We start from the raw sequence: 27311 nt of genomic DNA, 5'->3' as shown, positions 1-27311 counted from the left end.
GTAACCAAGCAAAGCACTTCCCTTGGTTACCCGATATTTACCTTGGTTGCCAGCGCACACCGCTTAGCGCTGGCTCCCTGCACTCCTAGCCAGAGTACACATCGGGCACAGAGATCACTGGGGAGACGGCACAGATCACTGGGGAGACGGCACAGATCACTTAAAATAACAGTAGTTTTTTAGCTGTCCTTAATACAGGTGGCTACCTGTGCCCGGTGGCGGCAGCTCCTTGTGCCCGGCGGCAGCTGCTCCTCTCTGTGCGCCGGCAGCGCTCTCCATGCCCGCAGCCACCTTCAGCACTCAGTGATCCAGGCCTCCCCCAGTTCTCTAACTGCCTCCAAGCTCCCCCGGGTCTGCCTGTGCCCCCAGCACTCTGCTCCCCTCCTTTCTCCCCAGCGCTCTGCTCCCCTCCTTTCTCCCCAGCGCTCTGCTCCCCTCCTTTCTCCCCAGCGCTCTGTGCCCCCTCCCCCCAGTCTCCCCAGCGCTCTGTGCCCCCTCCCCCCAGTCTCCCCAGCGCTCTGTGCCCCCTCCCCCCAGTCTCCCCAGCGCTCTGTGCCCCCTCCCCCCAGTCTCCCCAGCGCTCTGTGCCCCCTCCCCCCAGTCTCCCCAGCGCTCTGTGCCCCCTCCCCCCAGTCTCCCCAGCGCTCTGTGCCCCCTCCCCCCAGTCTCCCCAGCGCTCTGTGCCCCCTCCCCCCAGTCTCCCCAGCGCTCTGTGCCCCCTCCCCCCAGTCTCCCCAGCGCTCTGTGCCCCCTCCCCCCAGTCTCCCCAGCGCTCTGTGCCCCCTCCCCCCAGTCTCCCCAGCGATCTGTGCCGTCTCCCCAGTCTCCCCAGTGATCTGTGCCGTCTCCCCAGTCTCCCCAGTGATCTGTGCCGTCTCCCCAGTCTCCCCAGTGATCTGTGCCGTCTCCCCAGTCTCCCCAGTGATCTGTGCCGTCTCCCCAGTCTCCCCAGTGATCTGTGCCGTCTCCCCAGTCTCCCCAGTGATCTGTGCCGTCTCCCCAGTCTCCCCAGTGATCTGTGCCGTCTCCCCAGTCTCCCCAGTGATCTGTGCCGTCTCCCCAGTCTCCCCAGTGATCTGTGCCGTCTCCCCAGTCTCCCCAGTGATCTGTGCCGTCTCCCCAGTCTCCCCAGTGATCTGTGCCGTCTCCCCAGTCTCCCCAGTGATCTGTGCCGTCTCCCCAGTCTCCCCAGTGACCTCTGTGCCGTCTCCCCAGTCTCCCCAGTGACCTCTGTGCCGTCTCCCCAGTCTCCCCAGTGACCTCTGTGCCGTCTCCCCAGTCTCCCCAGTGACCTCTGTGCCGTCTCCCCAGTGACCTCTGTGCCGTCTCCCCAGTGACCTCTGTGCCGTCTCCCCAGTGACCTCTGTGCCGTCTCCCCAGTGACCTCTGTGCCGTCTCCCCAGTGACCTCTGTGCCGTCTCCCCAGTGACCTCTGTGCCGTCTCCCCAGTGACCTCTGTGCCGTCTCCCCAGTGACCTCTGTGCCGTCTCCCCAGTGACCTCTGTGCCCCGAGCCTCTCCCAGGTCTGTCTGTGCCTTCAGCCTCTCCCATCCTTCTCTGTTCCATCTGTGCCCCCAGCGTCCCCCAGGTTTGTCTGTGTCTCCAGCCTCTTCCATCATTCTCTGTGCCCCCAGGGCTGTCTGTGTCCCCCCGGCATCCCCCAGGTTTGTCTGCCCCCGGCTATGTATATAACCCCAGCAATGTTTATGCCCCCCAGTCTTGTCTGTGAAACCCAGTGATGTGTATATACCCCCAGTGATGTATGTACCCCCAATGACATCTATGCCCTGCTGCTTCCCTAGTGATGTATATTCCTCCCAGCCCTCCCCAGCAATGTTTATGCCCCCCCCCAGCTATGTCTGTGCTCCCCATCGATGATGTATGTACCCCCCAGTGATGTCTATGCCCCCAGCTTCCCCAGTGTTCTATATTCCTCCCAACCCTCCCCTGTGGTGTATATGCCCCCATACCCTCCTGTGATGTATATACAGCAGTCCCAGACAACTCAAACCTGGAAAAGCAACAAGATCAACATCGCCTAATATTACAGCTGCACCAAAGAGTAGAAGCTCCAGCCGTCAGTGAGTTAATTGTTTGACCAAATATATTAGGGTAATTTTCAAGTTGATAATTTTGTGCGGCCCTCGAAGGTTGGTAGAAATTTCCAAATGGCCCCCGGCAGAAAAAAGGTTCCCCACCCCTGATGTATATAAAACTTTATATATGTTCCTTTCTCTGCCAAACATTTGAAGGGATTGATAGGCTTTAAAGCGCACCAATCACCAGGATTTTCCAATATAACCTAAAGCCAGTGTTATACCGGCACTATCAGGCTGATTCTATACATACCTGTAGTGGTCAGCTTGGGTATATAAGTTTGAAACACAAAAAAGTAAAGTTTATAAAATGAGCAGCTTTTTTTGAATGGCAGCAGCTGCCGATCAGCTAATAGCTGGGGTGGATATTCATAATAATTCCCGCCCCCCTGCCTGTCCATCCTCCCCCTGTCTGTTATTTATGCTAATTCCATTATAGATGCGGTTTACTAATGGTTGTGGCTACAAGGACCTGTACGGACGTCATACCCATGTGACCAGAAGGGGCGGGGCCTCAGGCAACAGAAAAATAATGTTGCTTCCTGGGATCAGCTATGTTGGCTGAGGCCCTGCCCCTTTTGGTCAGATCGGTGTGACTTAGCACAGGTCCTTCTAGCCACTTAGTAAAACTAGAATATAATAGAATTAGCATAAATAACAGAGGGAGGACACACAGGCGGGGGGGGGGGATCACTATCAAAACCCACCCCTATTGGCTGCTCGGCAGCTGCTGCCATTCAAAAAGCTGCTCATTTTATAAACTTTACTTGCTTGGGTTTCCAAACCTTTACATCAAATCTCACAACTACAGGTATGTATAGAATCAGCCTGATAGTGCCAGTATAGCACTGACTTTAGGTTATATGGAAAATCCTGGTGATTGGTGCGCATTAATAAATAATGGCCTGTCAGTAGGATAGGTGATCAGCATGAGATTGGGGAGGCTGAACCCTCCGATCAGCTGAAATCTGCTCTGACAGTGGTCGGCAACATGGGAAGAAAAGCGCAACCCTGTGTTGTGGCCAGGCCGCTGCCAAGTGCTGTCATTCAAGTGAAGTCCCTTTAAATCTGGTGGTAAGAATGTCAGTCGGTGTCAGTGCTGGTACCGGCCGATGTGCTGCAACAGTTACAATATCAAGACTTGTTTGCACTGTGTTTTATTTGTGAAACCTAGGATACAAGTGTCTTGTATCGGTTACATCCGGTCCATGTGTTTCTTTATTGTTCCAGTTAATGGATGAAAACCAAAATATTGTTTCCTATTCAGGGGCAGCATCTAACTGACCGGGTTCTTTGTGGCATGATCCATATTAGCGGTTCCTGTGTATTGGACTCTCCCTATTGTGTATATGGCGTATATCCCTTATGTGATGGTGGTGAATGATCTCCGCACAGGTGTCTCCCATGAGTCAGATTGATCACATGTCAGATTTGCAGCTTCTTAGAAGTCTTCACACAGGTATGACATGATGGTGCCTAAAAGGTGTCCGTCCAGCCGAGCCTATTGTGGTTATTCATCCAGATAATGCTGCTCCTGCTGGGGGCATTCTAGGCCGGCAGAGCAGGTGTTGCACAAGTGACTATGAGGTCACTATTGCTCCATTTCCTCCTGTCAAGTTTCAGTCTTTTTTTTTTTTCTTTTTTCTAAAGAAGTATTTACAAGTTTTGTTTTATTGCATCTTGCTGATTTGATGCGGAGAGGCTGTGGTTAATGGGGACCTGTCACTGGGACACGTCTATAAAACCAGCGCGCCTCACCAGTGTGTTTTTGCAGTAAGGCCTGAACGGGTGCGATTTGTGACTGCAACACCCTCGCACCCCACCCGCAGTATACAGCCCCCACCAAATCCAAATCATTTTTCTAATCATATTCATGCATTTTGGATTATATGCCATCAGGTATTTGCATTTGATGAGTAACAAAGAAAAAAAAATCAAACACTAAACATTTTGTTACCTTGCAAAGTCCTAAAAAGGAAATGTACTGCTACCTGTCATCCATTAGCATTGCAAAATCTTGAAGGTCGTGTGTTGCCCTCTGGATAGGTCGAATATTTTTAATCCTCCTTAAAATAATGCTGTAGTACCTTTTCTTTAAACTCTGAGCTGTTTCATCCCTCTGTTATTCTGCCTGGCAGTGTATGAACAGCTAGGGCAATACAGTATAAAGTCTTAGGGTATGTGCGCACTCAGAGTTTTTGGTGCAGAAAGTTTCTGCAACCAAAAAACACAGCTTGTGGCTGAAAAACACATGCGTTTTTTGGTGCTTTTTTTTTTTTTTTTTTTTTTGGGGGGAAACCAGTGGCTGGAAGGACTAGAAAAACGCACCAACAATTGACATGCTGTAGATTTTTTTTTTTTTTTTCTGCACCCAATACTGCAAGGAAAAAAGAAGCAGCGTGCGCACAGCACTTCAGGATTATCATTGACTTTGCTGGCATAAGGACAGACATGCAAATTTGGGCAAAAATCTGCACGATAAACTGCACCAAATCTGCATGAAAAGACTTGGCGTGTGAACACAACCTTTTAAAGGGGTTGTCCACTCCTTTTAATTTGATGGTCTATCCTTAAGCCCGCTTTACACGCTGCAATGTATCCTACAATGTGTTGGCGGGGTCATGTCGTAAGTGACGCACATCCGGCATCGTAAGGTACATTGCAGTGTGTAACAGCGACGTACGATTGCGATTGAACGGTAGAACGTTCATCGCACGCATGATGTTCATTCCTCACGAATTGAACGTCAGGTTGTTCATTGTACCCGGGGTAGCGCACATTGCAGTGTGTGACAACCCGGGAACGATGAACAGATCTTACCTGCGGCTCTCGGCCAGCAATGCGGAAGGAAGGAGGTGGGCGGGATGTTTATGTCCCGCTCAGCTCCGCCCCTCCGCTTCTATTGGCCAGCTGCTGCGTGACGTCGCTGTGACGCCGAACGTCCCTCCCACTCCAGGAAGTGGACGTTCGCCGCCCACATCGAGGTCGTATGGACGGGTAAGTACGTGTGACGGGGGGTTACTCGTATGTGCGGCACATTCAACAAATTCAACGTGCCGCAAATACGATGGGGGCGGTTATGATCGCATACGATATCTTATGCTGGATCGTAAGGTGTAAGGCAGGCTTTAGGATAGGTCTTCAATGTCTGATCGGCCGGGGTCTAACACCCCGCACCCATGCTGATCAGCTGTTTACGGTCCCGGAGGCGGCAGCACGCAGCTGCAAATGCTCAGTTCCAACGCTGCTCCATCTTCTGATAGATTACAGGAATCCATACAGACAATTGAAATGGGGTGGGTCAAGACCAATCACCACACCACTTCAGAGCTACTCATTAGAGCACATCAACACCAGGAGAACAGACCAAATCTTTATTGGTTCGCGGCATTGAAGTCGTTCACAGTGGCATTCGTGGTGGCAACATTAAGCGGAGGCTGGCCCAGCGTGAGACTAGATGGATGGTGACTCTTGGAACGGTCGCCCCATCTGGTCTCAATGAGGCTTTGAGCTTTGCCTCTTTTCTTTGACACCACCTTGGGTTTGCCCCCCCCATTTTTTAGGGGTATTTTTTTATTGTTTCTTTTATATAGCAAATATGGTGGCCATTCATTTTTGTGGCGCAATGTGCTTGTTTTGGTTTGTTATTCATGTTCTAATTTTAATTTTTTCTTTTTTGTGTTTTCCCCTACTTTCATCTTGTTTTATTTAGCACAGATTTTTTCATCTGGGTCTCTAATATGAATTGTTTTTGACACATCTCAATTCTACATCTACATACGGACTCCTGGAACCGGATCACGCAGCTCAAGTGTTATTGTATTATGTCTCTTTTGTATTTACCTATGATTCATGATCTCAACATAGCCTGTGTCCCTGATCCTTTGAGCTCCGTTCTGCACTGATGCGCGCGTGCGCATTTCCGCCGCCAGCCCGGCCTGCCGCGGCCGTCTCTGACTGATCGGGGCGCATGCGCGGGAGCTATGGAGACGCGTCCCCGCTCCCGCGCATGCGCCGGATCGTGACGGCCGGTGGGAGGTGCTGGGTCTGCTCGGCGCGATGTGCGCACGCGCCAAGATTTATCAGTGCGGTGCCCCAGCTGTGCTTTGGGCTATTTAGCAGCCCTTCTGTGCTACGTACCCACTCCCTGACGAAGCGAACACTACCATCGTGAAACGTACGTTGGAGTTTGTACTGGGGGTCTCACCCTCCCTGTCACCCTTGGTCGGTCTGCACGTTCCTTGGCTTTTACAGGTTAGCAGTATTGGTGGACTGGGTCCACATGCATACAGCTTGCCCCGGCTTCTTGTATGTACACTGAACCCTCATGGGTCTATTTACCTAATAGGGGACGCCTGATGCATGTGTTCCTTTAGCACAACTACTGCTTGCCTGTTGCCTATTTGTTTACCCTCCACTTGGGCCTGGGTAACCATCAAACAAAAATTGGGCTGTGCCTTTGATAAATGAGCCCACTGGGGCTCTTTTTCTTGTTTTGATGGATACATATGGCCTGGTGTTTAGAGTTTGGATCTCTTCTTAGTAATGGTTGTGCAGCCCCCAGGTCTTATTGCCTTTTATATCATCTTTTCCTCTCGTGCCTGTTTTATCTCATGTAATATTGTATGTGTAATAACTTGATAATAAACTTTTTGATATTCTTTGAAGCAAATTTACTCTGTTCTCCTGGTGTTGATCCATCTTCTGATAGTAGCCGCGGCTGGGTGCTACAGATCTGCCTCCTATTGATTAGAATAGGAGGCAAATGTGTAGTACCCAGCCGCGGCCACTATTAAAAGACAGAGCAGCGCCGTAACTGAGCATATCCGGCATCTTGCTCCCGGGACTGAAGACATCTGATCGGCGGGTGTTGTACCCTGGACGATCACACATTGAAGACCTATCCTAAGGATTGGCCATCAATGTAAAAGTAGTGGACAACTCCTTTTTAATATTCATCTGCCACCATTGCAGGTAGTCATAGAGTAAATTGGGTTGAATTTCTGCTGGTTTGGGTCATGGTTGTGGTCACATGTTCTCAATGTGACCTCCTATAAATTTTACTGGTAGTAATGACATGGCAATCTTTAAACACATTGATACAATGTGATCGGCAGTCCAAAATCAAACATGTCTGATCGCCATCTCCCCCGATCATCAGCTGACCGGTGCCCATATACATTAGACATCAGTCGTACTTGTTAATATCGACTGGTTCGGCTGACATTAGCCTAATGTATAGGGGGCTGTAGTGCTGCCGTCACCCTTGTCTGTAGGATGTGCCCTCTGTAGTGACCCTTTCATCAGCCCGATTAGTATCCCTGATGATGTTTCTGCCAGTTGCTGCAAGCTTTTTCGTTGCTTTTTTTTTTTTTTCTTCCCCTTTTTTACTAATGAAATAGTAACACCTCCATCTTTTTATTTTTCTTTCTTATCACCATTTGTGCACAATAGGAGTGGATTCTCTCCGGCTGTAATCGTCTCCTCACTTTCCCGGGCCCTGCCAGGGCTCCTTGTGCTGAATGCAGGATGGTTATCAGCCTCGGCCGCTCTCGCCCAGTCGGTGTTTTTCCTGTTGGTGAACACGATCGATTGTATTTAAATACCCCAGAGAGTGTGGGATTTGGCAGCTTATCATGTAAAGTCTTTTGACTTTCGTCTTCCCCGAACAACAAAAGTCTGAGGAAACCAAACTAATCTTAAGTGGCTGAATCGCGTCCATACATTCCAGCGGTGGCAAATGTGAAAGCTGAATTTTCCCCAGCCACTTAGATCTCATCCACCGCTTCCTATAATCTTGGCATAGTAGAAACATTACAGATTTCCGGGCGGATTTTTGGAGCCATAATGGGCAAGAAAACAAAATAACATGCAACTAATGAAAAAGCTATTGATTGTGAGAGTTTGCGGAATATTTGTGGCCAGTGGCCCATTTAGAAGGGCTGATCGGGCAACTAACATACATGGGAATGTGTGAAAATACTGGAATCATCTGACGAATGAGCAAAATGGCTTTTTTTTTCGGGTGGTTGGATAATTTGTGCCAGCGTGAAAATCATGGTCAGCAGCACATGACCCGTGTTGCCAACATGGTGATGCCGGAGGTCCTAACGATCGTAATAATGCTCATCCTGGTCCCATCCATAGTTGAATTTGATTTTATATAATTTACTAATTTACTTCAGTTACATCTGATCATCTGATCTCAAGAGATCTGTGCACATCTTGGGTCCATTTTTAGTTACCGTAATCCTTAATACAGGGGGTTCTGATATCATGGGGTCAGAGGTTCTTGATTCTAATTAGTTTTCTAATATTAGTAAGATAAAATAAAATTAGATATTTCTTTCTTCTAAATCGTAGCTAAAGATATTTTCAGTAGGACAGCCACCTTTATTTCCCTGCAGCGTCCTACGACTAATACTGACCACCTGTGTTTCATGTGTTTTTTGGGAGCTTTAGAGATGTGTGAAGACCTAGAAAGCTATAAATGACTACTAGAGCCGAGTCATCCTTACCGGTCAAATTGGACGGCATTCTCCCGTTACGCTTCAGTAGGCTGGATGTCTTTGTAATGATTTACAATGTGAGTTGGCACAGTGGTCAAAACAACATTGAGCAAGCAACCTGCTCAACTGTGTCCACTGATCTTTCCGGAAGCACATGCCTCCAGATCTGCTTTCAGACCAAAGTATTGTGCCCCCTCCACAGGACACCCACAGGAGCTTTTCTGACCTCCTACTCTGTAAACGTAGACTTTAATATGGAGTTTGTGTCTTTGTAGCTACCATGACTTCCATTCCTCTGGGAAGAGTTTCTACAAGAATTTCGAATTCTCTGCGAGAGTTTTTGCCGATTCATCCAAAATAGTATTGAGAGGTCAGGCACTGATGTTGGGGAGATGCCCAACTCGAATTTCAGCATTATTGTTCAGACCAAAGCTGTTGACTGGGATTGAGGTCTGGGTCGTGTCTGGTTGTTTTCTTCTGCATCAAACTCTCCAGCATGTGTCGTTATGGACTTTTGGTGGAATGGAACATAGTCATGCAGAACAGAAATGGGACTTCCACAAACTGTTCACACAAAGTTGGAAGCTACAAGTGTCTAAAATGTCTGTGTTCTGCAATATTAATGTATTTTTCCTTTCAAGTAGCCTAGACAGACTCCTAAACAACAACCCTATAGCATTATCCCTCTTCTGCTAAACAGTGCAATCCGGCAGATAACGTTCTCCCCGCTTTTGCCAAACCCAAGTTTGTCCATCAGAGCAGTGTGATCCATCACTGTACAAAACACCTTAACTCTGCTCCAGAAACCAGTGGTGGTGGCTTCACTCAGCTCCATCTAAGGCTTGCATTCATCTGCTCGACCAAGGAAACCCAAGCCAAGCTCCCAGCACTCACTTTTTGGACTGATGTTAATACCAGAGGAGGATTCGACTCTACAGTTATGGAGTCTGCAGAGCGTTGGTGACTTTCTGCCCTTGGCTCCTCAGCACTCGGTGACCCTGATCTGTGACTATGTGGTCTCCACTTCGTGGCTGAGCTGCTGCAGTTCCTTCCATTCTTCAATAATACTAAAAAATTGTTTAAAAGAACTGAAGTCCTCAGTGGTTGATACCTTTTTAATGGCTAACTGAAAAGATGGTAATAATAGCAAGCTTTCGAGACTACTCAGGTCTCTTCATCAGGCATGGTATAACACATTTAAAAGAACTGAAGTCCTCAGTGCTTGATTTTTTTTTTCTCTCTACTGGCTAACACGGTACAAAGATATGATTTTACCTGTATCAATAATACTAAACACATGTGACAGGAATATCTAGGAGGGAAGAAATGTCATAAACCTCCGATGGCTCCTATTACAGGTGTGCACTGGTATCAGTGAGCTCTTTACTCTGGCTGTTCTGTCACATATTCATATGGGCAGACGGCATGGTGAGGGGTCGGCTGTTCCACACCGGGGCATTGGGACTAGATGAAAAAGTTATCCCGGTGCTTTTCTCTGTGAGGTGTGTTTCATCGGTCTAGTGGTAATAGGAAAAGGTAAGCTACCTACCAAATCAGCCTAATATAATTAGCAGCCATTAAATTGATTAGGGTGTTTCTTGGAGGAAACTGCTGTACCCAGAACAAATCCACCTAAAACAGTCCATGGATACAAAGGAATTATATGCAACTTCTCTATTAATTGAAGACCGCTTGGTCCTCAGCCGATTATTGCAGGTTCATCATCTTCAGTCCCTGCCGATCAGCTGATAGCACTGGGTAAAACCATTCAGAAAAATGGTGGTCCTGATCCAACAGAAACGCTGTTAAATGGTTTAAAACCTTCACACTTCCATATCTGAGCTGCACATTTACATCTTGTTTGGTGGTTGAGGGTCATTTCCTTGAGACAGACTTCCTCCTCTTAGGCTATGTGCGCACTGGGAAATTGAATTTTCTTGAGAAAATTCCGCATGCTCTCAAAGATTACCGCACCCGCGGTAAAAAACCGCGGGAAACCGCACCCGAAAACCACATGCGGTTTGCAGCGGTTTTACCGCGTTATTGTTCGCGGTATTGCCGCGGTTTTGCCGCGTGCGGGTTGGGATGTGCTTTATTGCATTCAATGCAATAAAGCACATTGAAGAAAAAAAAAAGTCATTTAATTCTGAGATAGTAGACAGAAGAATAGATAAGAGGGATGGATAGATAGACAGACAGAGGGATAGATAGAGGACAGATCGCTGCATTTCCCACGGTCGGCAGTGAGTTCACATTACCGGCCGTGGGAAATGACCGGTAATTACCTCTGCTGTCTGCTGCTTTCATTCAGCGCTGTGTCTGTGACAGTCGCGGCTGGATGTAAGCAGCGCAGGACCTGTGGATTACGCCGGAGCGGTGGATTACGCCGGAGCTTTGGTGCGGGAGGGGTTAATAAAATGGTGAACGAGGCTTGTTTGTTTTATTTAAAATAAAGGATTTTTCTGTGTGTGTTTTATTCACTTTACTTACGGGTTGATCATGTCAGCTGTCACATAGACGCTGCCATGATCAAGCCTGGAGTTAATGGCGGTGGTCCCCCACCATCATTAACCCCTTGTATTACCTTGCTGCCACTGCTACACGGCAGCAACAAGAGCCGAGGACACGCCGGTGCTGCCGCATAATGCATGCGACAGTGCCGGGGTAGCTGCGGCTGATATTCTCGGCTGCGGGAGGGGGAGTGAGGCGGGGGACATTAACCCTGCCCCTCTCCCTCCCCAGCCTGAGAATACCGGGCTGCCGCTGTGTGCTTACCTCGGCTGGAAGGTAAATATGCAGCGGAGCCCACGTTCTTTGTTTTCTATATTTCCGTTTTCTTTCTATGTGTGTTCTATGTGTCTGTGATGTGTGTGTGTCTGTGATGTGTGTGTGTTTACTCTCTGCTCCGCTTCCTCTTCCTGTAATGACATCACTTCCCTGCAAAACCGCAGACAAGCGATGTACATTACCGGAGGTAAACCGCGAAATACCGCAGGGAATAACGCAGGAAAACGCAGTGAACCGCACAGAATTTGCTGCCTGCGTTATTCCCTGCGGGATTTCATGATTAACATTGGAGTCAATGGAGTGAAATCCCGCAGCGATCTGCGGAAAAGAATTGACATGCACTTGTTTTTGCTGCGGGATTCCCGCAGCAAAACATGCAGCTGTCAAATTCCGCCCAGTGCGCACAGGATTTTTTTTTCTCCATAGGATTTGCTGGTGATTCACTGCAGAGATGTTATGAACATTTTCTGCAGCGAAACATGCAGCAAATCCGCGGAAAATCCGGTAAGTGCGCACATAGCCTTAAAGTTTTCTCTCCTGCTGTGACCTTAATGGTTCCTCCTTTTTATTAGTCAGCAGGAGACCTTTTTTTTTTTTATTTACAAAATCACTGTTACAGATGCATCTGATTTGTCTGTGATAACAGTAACACTTATAATTTTGTTTTATGATCCTAAAAGTAATAATATGGTTCCTCGTAGTTTCTCATTGTACTCTATCCAGCTTTATCCATTGGTTGTATCAATGGAGTTTTATGAGCTCCCCTGTGATTCCTAAATCTGAGTGGCCACCATCCTGGATAATGCTTGTGAAAGCTGTCCTCTGCTGACCATAATTTCTATTTTTCATATATAGTGATTCTGGTGCCTGAGACATGTTATAGCCGTAGTGTAAGAATACTACAAATTTATTTATTCTTGTCTTTTCCACTAGGGTTGATTTTTGTGGCCTATGGGCAAAAAGTGGAACTGAATGCTTGCTGAGGACCTCTCAGAAGCACGCTGGGATGTTGCGTCAGAACGGAGGAGGTAACAGGCGTGGATTGGGATTTGCACGGTTTTCTACCTCGAACTTCTTTACCATCTCGTCTTCGGCCACCTTGGGAATGGGGAGAAGCACCAAGAGTAATTCTCTGAGCAGTATCAGCACCAACTCCGATTGCTATGACAGCTCTGTGGTGGATCCGGAGTACATCATGCAGCTGGTGAATGACGTCAGGAGGTTTGCTGATGTGCTGCTCTACCTGAAGGAAGCCTTCGTGTCTCCAGGTGAGTGCTCGGATTCATCCAACATCCTTCTTTGTGATGTTCACCATGATCTAGTATATATTGACATATCTTTGTGTTGACCACTTGGTCTTGTTTTATTCAAAACTATGTTGTATAAATTGTCAAACCAATTCTTGACTTCCATGTAATCTTGCAATTTCCTCGCAGTAGCTGGTGGACAAGAATTGCTTAGCTGGCCGTGGCTTACATTTGCATAATCAACTGACGACCCTTGTGGCTCTATTCCGACCACCCGTCTAAGGCCAGTTTTACATGTTGTGAAACGCGGACCATGCTCGTACTGTAATACCAGACCTCTGTCTACCGACCTGAGCTATGTGGCCCATGCTCCTACCATAATACCCGGCCAGACCAGACCTCTGGCTCTACCGACCTGGGCTAATTGCCTCAAAGTCTCTTAGTTCAGGACAGCAGAACGAGTCTTGGCATACAAGCTCGGTCCGTGTTTAACAATGCGTGAAACCTCCCTTAGTGTATGTTGACACTTCTGCTTCTGATGGATCTTTAACTTCATCATTTAGTATATAACATTTTTCCGCTAGTGACACACATGGATACAACCTAATTGTGGTGATACTGTACCTTGCATCGCAGTGGTATACCTTTCTTTGACATTTATGGCATAGTCACGGACTGCTGGTTGAGGTTCTCCATTTTCAACGGAGCTGTGGGTACCAAGAGTTAACATGGGAATACCCCTTTTTAAAGGGACCTTCCTTTTTCGGAAAACCCCCTTCTCTCCCTGCTGCAACTAGTTTAATCAAAAATAAAAAGAAAAAAAAAATGTGCTATACTCACCTTCCTCGTGTCCGGAACTTTCTTTCCGTCCCTGTTCCCGGTGTCCATTATTGTGTGCAGCGATGACGTCATATATGCATCGCTGCAGCCAATCATGAGCTCCGCAGCTTTGATTGGCTCATTCCATCAACTTGGGTAGTGCGGCTAAGCTCAGTGATCATTTTGCTGACAGCGCTGCAGCCAATCGTGAGCTCAGCAGTTTTGAGTGGATCATTCCATCACCTTGAGCAGCGCGGCTGAGCTCAGTGATCATAAGATACTGACCGCTGCAGCCATCCGGAGCAGCAGCGGACACTCCGCATTGTACCTTCGGGCACTAAGTAAAACATCATTTGTATTTTATTGTTAAAAAAGCAAACCGCACCTGGAGGAGAGGGGTTCTCGGAAACTGATAAAGCCCTTCTTAAGTGTTGATACATTGGTGAAATATTGTGATGCAACATCGATTAAATTGAGGAAAACCTTACTAGAGAAACCGGTTGGGCCAATTTCGTCGGTATCCAACTTCGGTGAAAATGTCTGCCGCCTTGTGCCGTGGAGACGTCTGCAGGGAAACTTTGAGACTTTGTATGAACACTGTTATGGGTATTCAGGGTGAAGTGTTGCCCGCTGGATTCCTAAGAGACTCTTTTGCAAACACGACACTTCTCAGCTATTGACAGAGACTTGGTGGGCTTCCAAGTCTTGTTTGTGAAGCAGAACATTAAGGTAGCAGCGAGCTCCCTAATAGTGGTTAACAAAGTGCTCCGGAGCGTCCTGGCAGCGGAGGGGCGCCGTTATCTTTTGATGTTGATGTAGAAAGTGTCTTGGTGTGAAACGATTAGTGGCTCAGACCAATGCACCATCCCATCGCCCTTTGTAATGAGAGTGGCTCGATGAGTGCAGAATGCCCCCCTCTTTGGGCTCGGACATGGTAAATGAGGGCTCTTTGTGCTCTTGGCTGGTTTTTGTAGGACTTTATTTCTTTCTTTTTTTTTTTTTTTTACATTTGCTTGTGTATATACGTGGCGGCTTAACAGGAAGTGCATATTTCTGTATACTTAATTACATGTAATAAGCCAAAGCATGTTGTCTTGTTTGCTCTCCTCCTTATGGAGACAGGTCCTTGGCATGCCGCCCATGCAGATACAGCAGATGAAACTATGTAAATTGCCATTTGTCACCATAGCAGTGACACACATTTAGGAGAGTGATGCATTAGCACCTTGTTTGGCTGAGTTGCGGATTTAACCATTTGAAGGTAACTGGCTGTGCACCCCGGAGATAGGTGTTGGTGGATCCTGCCTCGTGTCTGTTGGTAAGCAGGAGCTCCAGCTGGTGGGTGGATCATGGTCGGCATAAACCACATATCCATTCTATAATAGACAAGGACCTATCTTCTTACAGACTATCATGCTATAGAACTTTCCATTGGCCATCAGCCCTTTACTATATTCTGACTTTACGGTGGGGAATCGGCTACAATATGTTTTGCTTCCTCCAGATAATTGGCAGAACCACCAGTATCTGGCAAAGGTTTGTAAACCTGCAGGTTCATCTATCTGAACATTTATGTTTATGGGCAAGTTGTCCAAAATTCGTCTTTGACGTGAATATAACTAATTGGGCAAGTTTCATACATTGCTGAATCACAGACCGTGCTCGACTCACAAGATCCAACCTGACCTGACAAGGACGTTGGCTATGGTCAGGAGACCTGGTGATAGGGCCAAATCTTTCTATCTGAGCACAATCTGTGTTTCACGGATGTATGGAACCCGCCTTACTGTTTTATACTACGTAATTTTATATTTATAGTGGAATCAAACATGTCTTGGCCTTATGTCCACCAACAGCAGCTCTTGAGGCTGACCGGAAGACCTCCTTACACCTTAGAGGGTTGGCTGTGCTCCTTAAATTTGTGGGTTGAGCAAATATTAATCTAATGTGTATGGAAACCTTTAAATAAAGTATTATATATAGATATAATACTTTATTTAAAGGTTTCCATACACATTAGTGGGTACAGTAGTATCCAAAATTGTTCTACACCAACCAAAATAATAAGCCCCTGTGGGGCAACAACAGTCAAATTTATGTAGGACTCTTGAAATAACTATCAACCACAGTTTGTTTTGCAGCTATTTGACCTAAAATTTAACGTTTTCAATATCTATGGATAGCTGGTTCAGGGCATACACGCCATTACACAATGGAAGTTAAAAAGGGAAGTTCCAGCACCTATAAGGCTGCCGTAATACTGATAAGGAGGAACCACCGACTCCAAAAAGAGTTGATTGTTTCAATACAAAGAACGATATGTGCTCCACAAAGCAGTTTAACTTGGTGAGTGGATTGACGTGAGAAAGGACAAACTTTTTTACAGGATTTGTGTTAGGGTTCTTGCTTTTTCACAGCATTGCCTGGTCGCTAGGTTTCGGTGAGGATTGGGAAGGTGCCAGGTACACATAACGGCACATCTGGTCCTTTAGGGATCATTGACTTTCTTTTGGAAGAAGATTACTTTTAAAGCACAACTCCAGCGTTTTCTTTTTATTTAATCGCTGCTTTAAATCTAAGTCCCTTCCCCTGTCTTATACTCCCCTTCCGGCGTATTCATTTGTTATCGGTGCCGCAACATTTGCTCCTCTGCAGTTTGTGACCTGCCGGCAGCTCCAGTGTTTCATGGAGGCGCCAGAGGTCACAACTCAGTACAAGTCTATGAGAGCCTTGTTCTGGCTCTCGTAGAGATGCATTGAGCTCCACTCCAGTGCTGAAATCCCCCCCCCCCGTCCGAAAAACGCTGGAGTGTTGCTTTAAAGCCATGCAGCAACTTAAGATTTCGACAATAACTGTGCTATCTTTAATGGCTGCTTTTATTTTTCTTGAGTTTGTGACCTCATTTATTATTGCCAATCTTGAGCTGCTTTATAGAGCTGTTAGGAAAGAGCTGGACTAGTTAAAGATGTTGAGATATTACGTGGGTATAGTTTGTGAAATCAGCGGCTGACCCTTCACAAAGGTTACCTGCCTGCCTGTTCTCCAAGGTGCACGTATCCAGAGGGTAGGACTAGTCCAACCTGTTCCTGTACCCTTGACCTGCCCAGCAACTTAGAGACATTCGGAGAACTGAGCGCTGTTCATTCTGATGGATTTCTACTTTTAGATTTGTGACGTAATGCACTGAAGGGAAATTGTATTCCTTAAAGGGAGTCAGTTGACAGATTTTTCCCTACTAATCCAATAAGAGTAGTCTTAAAGGGAACCTGTCAGGTGGAATATTCACCCAGAGCCACGAGCAGTTCTGGGTGCACATTGCTAATCCCTGCCTAACCGTCCTTGTATACACTAACATAGATAAAGATCTTTAGAAAAAGTATATCTAAAGATCCTTTATAACATGCTAAAGAGCGCAGAGACTATTTGAAGGGCATTACTTCCCTTGGCTAGTCGGCTCCCTTACCATGTAAACACGTCCCTGTGTGCGTACTAATATACTAATGAATGCACAACATCAGAGGCATGGTCGCTCTCACCTCCTCTGCTGCCACCACTGGTTTTCAGCTCCGTGCGCAAGCTCAGAACGTTCCCGGACTTCCAGTTTGAAGCCAGGAAGTGTACAACCAGCTTCATACTGCGCAGGACTGGAAATCCGGGACTTCTGATCATGCACACTGAGCTGAAATCCAGCATTGGGCGTGGTGGCAGCAGAGCGGTGAGATCGACCATCCTCTGACTCTGCACATTCATTAGCATGTTAGTACACCCACAGGGATGTGCTAACACGCTAAGAGGGCCGACTAGCCAAGGGAAGGAACACCCTTGCGACTAGTCGCTGGCGTCATTAGCATATCATAGAGGATCTTTAGCTAAAGATATCTTTATCTATGCTACTAGATGCAAGAATTAGAAATCTGCACCCAGAACTGCTTGTGGTTCTAGGTGCATATAAGACCTGACCGGTTCCATTTTAAAGATATGCAAAATCCTACCTTCTTGGCACTGATAGACTTTGCTTCTGGCTCCTGCCGTCACCACGTAAGTATCTCCTGGTGGAAATGAATGGAATTTTAGTGCTGGACGTCAATCACCTGGTGCTTGTGCAATGACTTAAAGGGAACCAATCACCAGGATTTTCCTATATAACCCAAAGCCAGTGCTATACTGGCACTATCAGACTGATTCTATACATACCTTTAGTTGTCAGCGAAGATATATAGGTTTTGAAACGCAAGAAAGTAAAGATTGAAAAATTAATTTATTTTTTTATGTGCAGCAGGTGCCGATTAGCTGATGGCTTGGTCTGGATACTAATAGTGATTCTACCACCCCCAACCACCCCCGTCCATCCTCCCACTATCATTTATGCTAATTCCATTATAGAGGTTTGCGGCTATAAATCATGGTTATGGTGCTGATGTCATACCCATGTGACCAGAAGGGGCGGGGCCTGAGCCAACAGAAAAATAATGTTGCTTCCTGGTATCAGCTATGTTGGCTGAGGCCCGCCCCTTCTGGTCACATGGGTATGACATCAACACAAGTCCTTCTAGTCACCATGATTTAGCCACAACTATTAGTAAAAAACTTCTATAATGGAATTGGCATAAATAACAGGGGGAGTAACAGGCAGTGGGGCAGGAATCACTATCAAACCTCATCATAGCTATTAGCTGCTGCTGTCAATCAAAAATCTGTTCATTTTACAATCTTTACTTGCTTGTGCTTCAAAATCTATACATCGGAGCTGACCACTAAAGGTATGTATAGAATCAGGCTGATAGTGCCAGTATAACACTGGCTTTAAAGGGGTGGTTCACCCATATTTTTTATTGTCTAGATCGATATTATATTGAGAAACAATGTTTCTCTCAAATACCTTGTGTTGTCAATAGTGCCTGTGAGAGGCGCTATTGCAGACCGCTGCTCACCATCCAGTGACGTACCCATCCAATGCTGCCACGTCACATCTGTGCAGCCGGCTACAGTCTTCCAGACTCTGAGCTGTGAGCGGTGTTTCACTGCTGTCACAGCCCATTTGCTTCCCCCTCCTCCTCCCTCCTAGCACAGCACGGCACGTCTCCTGCTCCCCCCTCCCTCCTCGCAGAACGCTGCAAGCAAGAGACGTGCTGTGAGGGAGGAGGGAGGAGGAGCAGGGAGCAGATGGGCTCAGAATGGAGCCTGCTGCACGGATGTGACGAGGCAGCATTGGACGGGTACGTCACTGGACGGGGAGCAGCGGTCTGCAATAGCGCCTCTCACAGGCACTATTGACAACATAAGGTATTTGAGAGAAACATTGTTTCTCAATATAATATCGATCTAGACAATAAAAAATATGGGTGAACCACCCCTTTAAGTTATATAGGAAAATCCTGGTAATTGGTGCACTTTAAAACCAAAAGAGGCAGGAGATGGTGTAACAAAAAATATAAAAAACAAAAACTAATCTCGGATTGCCGTGGGATATTAAAATAACGCATGACTTGCCTCTCTCTTTAAAATATCTCCCCAAAGTCCGCCATCCGGTGTACGTCCTGTTTAGTTTTGACTGGCTTGATCAGCACTTTTGGAGTGGTTGGCTGGGGTAATACGGTAAGTTCCATTTGGACTTTATTTTTAGATTTATTAATTTTTTTTTTTTTTTTGCTTTTTTGTTTTATTTTTATTTTTGCTTGTCCGTTCCGATCTGCAGATCATGTTGAGCTTTACAAAGACACAAAGCGACTGTCGGCCGCTCGGGTAAAGTCTATTGTGTGTGTTTACTACAGCATGGAGGGTGTTGATGGAACGCTCTTCGAATTCTTTCCAGCTAAATCTTTCATTTTTTGTGGATTGAGAGGATTTAGTGTCCAAACAGAGGGATTTAAGAGGAATTTATGGTAAATAAGTTATGAAGCGAAGTTATACATGGCACATCAAAGAGCTGAGGTTTAGCGAGGCTGGACAAACACAACAGTTTGTAGATATGCACTACCGTAATATCAGATATGCCAGACTCTGATGGACCGTTCTCTGGGATACAGGGCCAACAAGAAGTCCTTTTTATAGTGTATATAAAAAAAAATTCACTTATTCATACAAGTGGTTTGACTGTTGTGTTGCCTAGAAATACCAGTGCTTCATATTCATAGATCAGTAGACTTGATAAATGGATAATGCAGCACAATTGGACCAACCGGCGGTAAGATACGACCTCCAATTGTTAAGCTTTTACCCATCAGGAGTTGTTTGCCTGTTTACCAAAATCAGCGATACGCACTTGTTGATCCATATTATGTCACTCGGTCCATATTGGCTGCCATAGTTCTAGGAAGTGAGAGTCCTGATTACACAGGACAATGCACCACTGAGAGCAATGATTATTTTTGTGCTGCATAAAAAAATCATTTCACCCAACAAGTTAACGTTTTTCTCATTCCTCGGGTGCTCGTCAGTCTGTTTTTTAAATGTTAGGGTAATCCTGAAACAAGCGTTTTCAACAACACTCATGCAGTATAAATGCCCCTTAGAGTCCTTTCTTCACTGACAAACTGCCCGCTGGACCACACACAACTGATCGGCACTCTTTTGCTCTCTGTTAGCAACGATCAAGCAGAATATCATTTGCCACAGGATGGCTTGATACCATAAGGGTACTTTCACACTTGTGTTCAGCACAGTCCGTCACTATGGAGAATAGCACAGTCCGTTAACTCACTGCGCTATTCTCCATAGACTACTATGGACGACGCACTGTAACGCAAGTGTCAGCGTTGCATCCGCTGGACAACGTAGCGCCGTTAGTTTGCCGCTGCGTCGGGCGGAAGGAACGCAGCATGTAACGTTTTTTAGAGCGGAGGAAACCTTTATTTTTCACTGTGCATGCTCTTCTTTTTTATTTTTATTTTATTTAAATCACAGAAACTTTTTTTTTGTTTTTCGGTGGCCGACCGTTCAGCTGAGCGCCCGGCCACCGGCATGTGAGAGCGCTCAGCTGAGCGCCCGGCAGCAGACTATTGAGAGCGCTCAGCTGAGCACCCGGCCGTCGGGTGATCAGCTGATCGTTCACAATAGTCTGCTGCCGGTAAAACTGTAAAGAAGGGGGGAAGAAAAACGGAAAGCTTTTCGTTTTGTACGATCCGTTGTGCCACTATATGCAACGCATCCGTTGCATCCGTCACACAACGCAATGCAACGGATGCCGTTCAACACAAGTGTGAAACTAGCCTAACACTGGTCAACAAAAGGTTTTGGTGCTGAAATTCAAGGTTCCTGATCACTCGTTCCCAACAAGTCTCCCCTCAGACAAAACACCCATACATGATTTGTAAGGTTGTGTCTGCCGACTCCCGTACACCTAGTATAGTCAGCTAGTTCAGAAGACTTTCCTATAATGGTCATGGGCACCTTAGCTCCTGGATGAAAAAGAACATGTTTCAAATGTAGAAAACTTAAAGGGGTTATCCGGCTTCTTTGACATTTTTTTTTATTATTTCCCTATTGGGCTACATTGGGGCAGGTAAGTAGATAGAGACCACTTACCTGCCCTGCTGTCAGCCCCTCTCCCCTGGCTCAGAGTGGTCATGTGACTGCTCCTGCCGCGATTTTGCTGCTTCCGGTCATTTCATGTCAACATGGGCAGGGCCATGTTGACATGCAAATGTGGAACAGCATGTTGCCTCCCTGCTGGATGGCTACAGTGCGATGAGCCCCGCCCCCCTTCCCTGCACCCTCCCCACACATTCCCCCGCACCTCTTTTACTCTCCAGTAACCTCCCCCTGCACTGCTGTGGGGTCTGTGACCTGGGGGCGGGGCCTGGCGGCGGCTGCCGTGGTGTCAGCTCCAGCACCGGGCCCCCTGCCCATGATCACACATTCAAATGTACCGGCATCACAGATCACCGATGCCGGTACATTTGAAAGTGCTGATGAGAAGCAGCGCAGCGCTGCTTCTCATCACTGTCCCTCCCGCTGTCTGTGCTCTCTTCAGCACAGCGGTGACGTCACTGCTGTGCTGATATGTCCAGAGCACAGACAGCGCGCGTACGTGCAGGAGCGGCGGGGACCGAGGACAGGTGAGTATGTACTCCACATGTGTTCCCGATGGGGGATGGGGATGGGGGGGTTGCAGAGCCATATGTGTGCGTGTGCAGAGCCATATGTGTGCGTGTGCAGAGCCATATGTGTGCGTGTGCAGAGCCATGTGTGTGCGTGTACGGTGCAGAGCCATGTGTGTGCGTGTACGGTGCAGAGCCATGTGTGTGCGTGTGCAGAGCCATGTGTGTGCGTGTGCAGAGCCATGTGTGTGCGTGTGCAGAGCCATATGTGTATGTGTGCGGTACAGAGCCATATGTGTATGTGTGCAGAGCCATATGTGTGCAGAGCCATATGTGTGCGTGTGCGGTGCAGAACCATATGTGTGCGTGTACGGTGCAGAGCCATATGTGTGCGTGTGCGGTGCAGAGCCATATGTGTGCGTGTGCAGAGCCATATGTGTGCAGAGCCATATGTGTGCGTGTGCGATACAGAGCCATATGTGTGCGGTGCAGAGCCATATGTGTGCGTGTGCGGTACAGAGCCATATGTGTGCGTGTGCGGTGCAGAGCCCGATGTGGGGCTGTTATTTGCAATGCTGTAGTGATACCAGGTCAGTGCTGAGGCTGAATACTGACAGGGAATGTGTGTGCAGGGGGCGAGGCTGGACACTGGGGTGGGGCTGGACACTGGGGTGGGGCTGGACACTGGGGTGGGGCTGGACACTGGGGTGGGGCTGGACACTGGGGTGGGGCTGGACACTGGGGTGGGGCTGGACAGTGAGGCTGGGCGTTGACAGCTCTGACTGAGGTTTTGCACAGGAAGTGGTCATGTTTGCTGCATCTGAATGTAAACAAGAGCTGCAGAGAATAAAGGGTGAATTCAAGAGGAACAAAAGTTAGAAAACAAAAAATAACAATGTAGGTGTGATTTATATGACAATACAGCACAGATAAACTCAAACATTTTTGTTAAGCTAATGTCGGACAACTCCTTTAAGTGGAATCGTATAATGTAACTTCAGTTGCAAATTGAGGCTGCAGACTGATCTACAGGGGGTCAGCCATGTTCAGTAGCTGCTGCATATGTCCCCATACGCATGTATGATCAGTTCTGTTAAACATGTATGTGTTTTCAATTGGAAAGTAGGAGTAAGCCACTACCAGATATTTCTAGCTGGATATATTGTCCCGTGTGTGTGTGTACAGTACAGACCAAACGTTTAGACACACCTTCTCATTCAATGAGTTTTCTTTATTTTCATGACTCTGAAAATTGTAGATTCACATTGAAGGCATCAAAACTATGAATGAAAACATGTGGAATGAAATACTTAAAGTGTGAAACAACTGAAAATATGTCTTGGGTTCTTCAAAGTAGCCACCTTTTGCTTTGATTACTGCTTTGCACACTCTTGGCATTCTCTTGATGAGCTTCAAGAGGTAGTCACTGGAAATGGTTTTCCAACAGTCTTGAAGGAGTGCCCAGAGATGCTTAGCACTTGTTGGCCCTTTTGCCTTCACTCTGCGGTCCAGCTCACCCCAAACCATCTCGATTGGGTTCAGGTCTGGTGACTGTAGAGACCAGGTCATCTGGCGTAGCATCCCATCACTCTCCTTCTTAGTCAAATAGCCCTTAAACAGCCTGGAGGTGTGTTTGGGGTCATTGTCCTGTTGAAAAATAAATGATGGTCCAACTAAACGCAAACTGGATGGAATAGCACACCGCTGCAAGATGCTGTGGTAGCCATGCTGGTTCAATATGCCTCCAATTTTGAATAAATCCCCAACAGCATCACCAGCAAAGCACCCCCACTCCATCACACCTCCTCCTCCATGCTTCACGGTGGGAACCAGCCATGTAGAGTCCATCCGTTCACCTTTTCTACAAAGACACGGTGGTTGGATCCAAAGATCTCAAATTTGGACTCATCAGACCAAAGCACAGATTTCCACTGGTCTAATGTCCAATCCTTGTGTTCTTTAGCCCAAACAAGTCTCTTCTACTTGTTGCCTGTCCTTAGCAGTGGTTTCCTAGCAGCTATTTTACCATGAAGGCCTGCTGCACAAAGTCTCCTCTTAATAGTTGTTCTAGAGATGAGAAGGTGTGTCTAAACTTTTGGTCTGTACTGTATGTATCTGTATGTGTATATCAAAGATTTGAAAACTGACGGCTTTCTATTGAAACAGCGCCATGCCTGTCCACAGGTCGCATGTGTTATTACAGCTCAGCCGCTTTCATTTCTATTGAGCTGAGCTGCAATATCGGACACAAACCATGGATCAGTGTTGCACTGTCTTATTTTTCTAATCCCGCGTAGTCCCTTTAAGAGCGTATTAACCAGCCAGGAAATATCAGTCCGCAAGATTAATTCCAGCAGGATTTAGCTCCACACTGGAGGAGATTGGATACAGTATTTTGCCTCTATTTTATTAACATCAAATTCTGAGCCAAAAAAGGAGCTAAACCCTTTTATATCAAAATCTAAAACTCTGACCAAAAAACTGTTCCTGTGCCCGTAGTAGAATAGCGTTTTGGTACGCAGCCGCAGGCGCTGGATCCCCCCCTTCTTGCTTTCCCAGATGCCCGCTTCTCCAGATCGTCTTTTGAAATGGAATTTTCTTTTATCACGTTGCTTATTACGCAAAGGATAATTTTGAGATGGTTCTAAAAGATGAAAGCCCACCAGAGGAATTTGTGGGTTAGTGGAGCGGCCTGTCGTTCTCAGCTGTATCCCCTCCCCCCCCACCCGCATACCCTGCATTCTTCCCGAACAAACCTCTTCTTGTTGCTATAGTGTCTAAGATCAACAGCCATTAGGTGTGTGTGTGACCGGCGCACCATCGGGGGCAACATCAAATGAGTCTGCATCTACAAGAAATGCAACTGCTGGAAAAGCTCAACCTGAGATGTCTCCAGAAATGAAACTATCCACAATTTAGGATTATTAATAATTAAGGATTAAAGTTATTTAAACTTTTTTTTTTTTTTTTTTGTACCAGTCACTTTTCTTACTATTTAGTAAAGAAATAAAAAAATAAAATAAAAAATATAAATATATATATATAATTTAAATATTATTATATAAAAATATATATATATATATATATATATATATATATATATATATATATATATATATATATATATATATATATATATATTATATTATATTTTTTAATAATTTATATATAATTTATTATTATTATTTATTTATTTATTTATTTATTATTATTATATTATTATTATTTTTTTTTTTATAACGCTGCATAGCCTGAAGAGTTTGCTACAAAGCAGGGAGAATTCAGAGGGCTCCCAAAATGGCAATTTAAATATTAAAGCTGTATCAATCCACGATTCTAAATTCCTCCAAAATTTTAGAACGCCTAAAGGTTTAAGGTGAAATATAAATGTATTAAAAAATAAATAAATAATAATAATAATAAAATTGGATCACCCCAAATTGGATCACCAGCCAAGGTAAAGCAGACAGCCGTGGTCTGGTATTCTCAGACTAGGGAGGTCCGCGGTTCTTGGACCCCCCGGAGCCTAAGAATAGCAGGCCACAGCCGCCCCAGAACTGGCGCATCCATTAGATGCGCCAATCCTGGTGCTTTTTCCTGAGCTCATCCCGATGCCCTGGTGCGGTGGCAAAAGGGTAATATATTGGGTTGATACCAGATGTGTAATGTCACCTGGCATCAGGCTCTGGGGTTATGATGTCACGGCGTCTATCAGATACCCGACATCAGTAACCCAGTCAGTAATTCAAATAAAAATTTGTTTGTCGTCTTTTTTTTTTTTTTATTTTTATTTAAAGAAAACTCCCCAAAACATTCCCTCTTTCACCAATTTATTGAAAAAAAAACAAATCCGGGTCCGGCGTAATCCAATAAGGGTGATGATCCATACTCCCTGTCCCAGTCAATGAAGAACAGAACATTCCCCATTGGCTGGGAAATCAGTGCAGTGATCTGAGCTAACATCATGAGGTCAGCCCAGGTCACTGCAGGGAGGTTAGCTAGGTACATTACCTGCAGTGATGGAAGCTGCTGTTACTCCTGACATCAGCGCTTGTCACGGAGTTCTATGCTCGTTGCTTTCTCAGATGACCTCTTGCGAGCGGCCCGTGAGGTCACTGCTAGTCAGTCTCGGGCCACCCGCAAGAGGTGGTGCAAGAACGCGGCCGTCAGTAACAAGCGCTGACGTCGGGAGTTAATCACCGCAGGTAATGAACTTTACTAACCTCCTGGCGGCAGTGCTCGTCATCCCCGCGGCTACTCGCATTGCTGTGCGTGCAGATGTTGACATTGCAGTGCGAGCAGACGCAGGGCTCTAGTGGGAGCGAGACACAGACTGCACGGGCACCCGATGGAGGTTACACGGAAGTGCTTCTGTGTGGCTTTCGGGGATTTTGTTGGCCCATTGACTTGTTTTTTTTAAGTCATGGTCCGTTATTACGGAACAAAATAGGACATGTTCCATAATAACGGAACGGACATACGGCATCCGATGTGGGTTTTTTTTTTGTAGGATCGGATGCACACAGAAGTGCTACAGTGTGCCATCCAATCCTACACAAAAGACATTGAAAAGATGGTACTGTCTGTGGGTCCGCAAAAAACAGGAACTGACCAGGACAAACAGAACAGTCATGTGAATGAGCCCTAAGGCTACTTTCACACATCCGGCTTGAGCTCTGCGGCTCAATCCGGCTGTGCAAGCTATGCAACGGATGCGGTGAAAACACCGCATCCTTTGCATAAGTTTTTCCTTTGCGGCCAGTCCGGTTTTTGCCGCTTGCGGCATGCTACTGAGCATGCGCAGTGGCAAAAACCGCATGTGGCGGCCGGATGCGGTTATTGCCGCATCGCGCTGCATCCGGCCGCCATAGGCATGCATTGAAAAATGCGCCGCATCGGCCGAATGCGGCGCGATGCGGGTTTTTTTGCCGCACGAAAAAACGTGCCAGGCAACGTTCCATCCGGCCGCCGCATCGGCTAAATCTGCCGCATGCGGCAAAAACCGGACGGAACGCAAGGCCATGCGGCACAATGCGGCACTAATTAAAGTCTATGCAGGAAAATCGCATCCGGCAGCAAAAAAAAACCGGTTGCGATTTTCCTGCAAAGTGCCGGATTGTGCCGCATAGCAAAAACCGGAGGTGTGAAAGCAGCCTAATTCAGCACTATTTTTGTTTTTTGTTTTTTTTTTTTCCCATCACACTGCGCCACACCTGTCTGCAGGTTATTTTTGGTACTGCATGTCATCATTAGTCACTTAAGCACAGCTGAGCTACAAAACCACATCCAACCAAGTAGACAGGTGTGATGGCAATTCTGGAAGAAATCAGCCATGCTTTAACCCTGGACAACAGCTTAGAGTGTTACTTGCCATAAATGTTGTTTTTTTTTTTGTTTTTTGTTTTTTTTTAACTATTGTAAATGCCTCTTTTCTACGGATCCTGCGATTTTTATTTTTATTATACAATAAATAATGTAAATTACTATTTTTTTTTTATAATAATAAAAACCGAATAAAAATATAATAATAAAAACAATAAAATATATTCTGTTTTTATCATTATTATATTTTTATTCTATTATTATTATTAAGAAAATAATTTACATTATTTTTGAATAAACAGCTAATGTAAATTAATACTTTTATATATTTTTTTTCTTATTAATGTTATATAAAAAAAATAAAGAATAGTAGTTTAATTTAATTTAATTTTTAATTAAGAAAATAGTAATTTACATTATTTGAATAAACTAATATAAATGAATACTATTATGTATTTTTTTTTCTTTTTATTGTTATATAAAAAAATAAAG

The 27311-nt window shown here is 46.0% G+C and overlaps 1 protein-coding gene across 2 annotated transcripts in view; it reads left to right on the top strand.

Annotated features, from left to right (window-relative positions):
- Positions 1-27311, top strand: part of ARHGAP29 (Rho GTPase activating protein 29) — a 163258-nt gene that overhangs the window by 10806 nt on the left and 125141 nt on the right. For both annotated transcript variants that reach the window (XM_075322355.1, XM_075322354.1), the window contains exon 2: positions 12326-12660. In XM_075322355.1, the coding sequence (XP_075178470.1) occupies positions 12399-12660 (262 nt within the window). In that variant the 5' untranslated portion in view covers positions 12326-12398. The remainder of the gene's footprint in view (positions 1-12325; positions 12661-27311) is intronic.

This window comes from Anomaloglossus baeobatrachus, chromosome 8 (genome assembly GCF_048569485.1).
Source record: "Anomaloglossus baeobatrachus isolate aAnoBae1 chromosome 8, aAnoBae1.hap1, whole genome shotgun sequence".
NCBI classification, from domain to species: domain Eukaryota; kingdom Metazoa; phylum Chordata; class Amphibia; order Anura; family Aromobatidae; genus Anomaloglossus; species Anomaloglossus baeobatrachus.
Note: the sequence above shows the minus strand (reverse complement) of the source record. Positions and strands in the feature narration are given on the sequence as shown.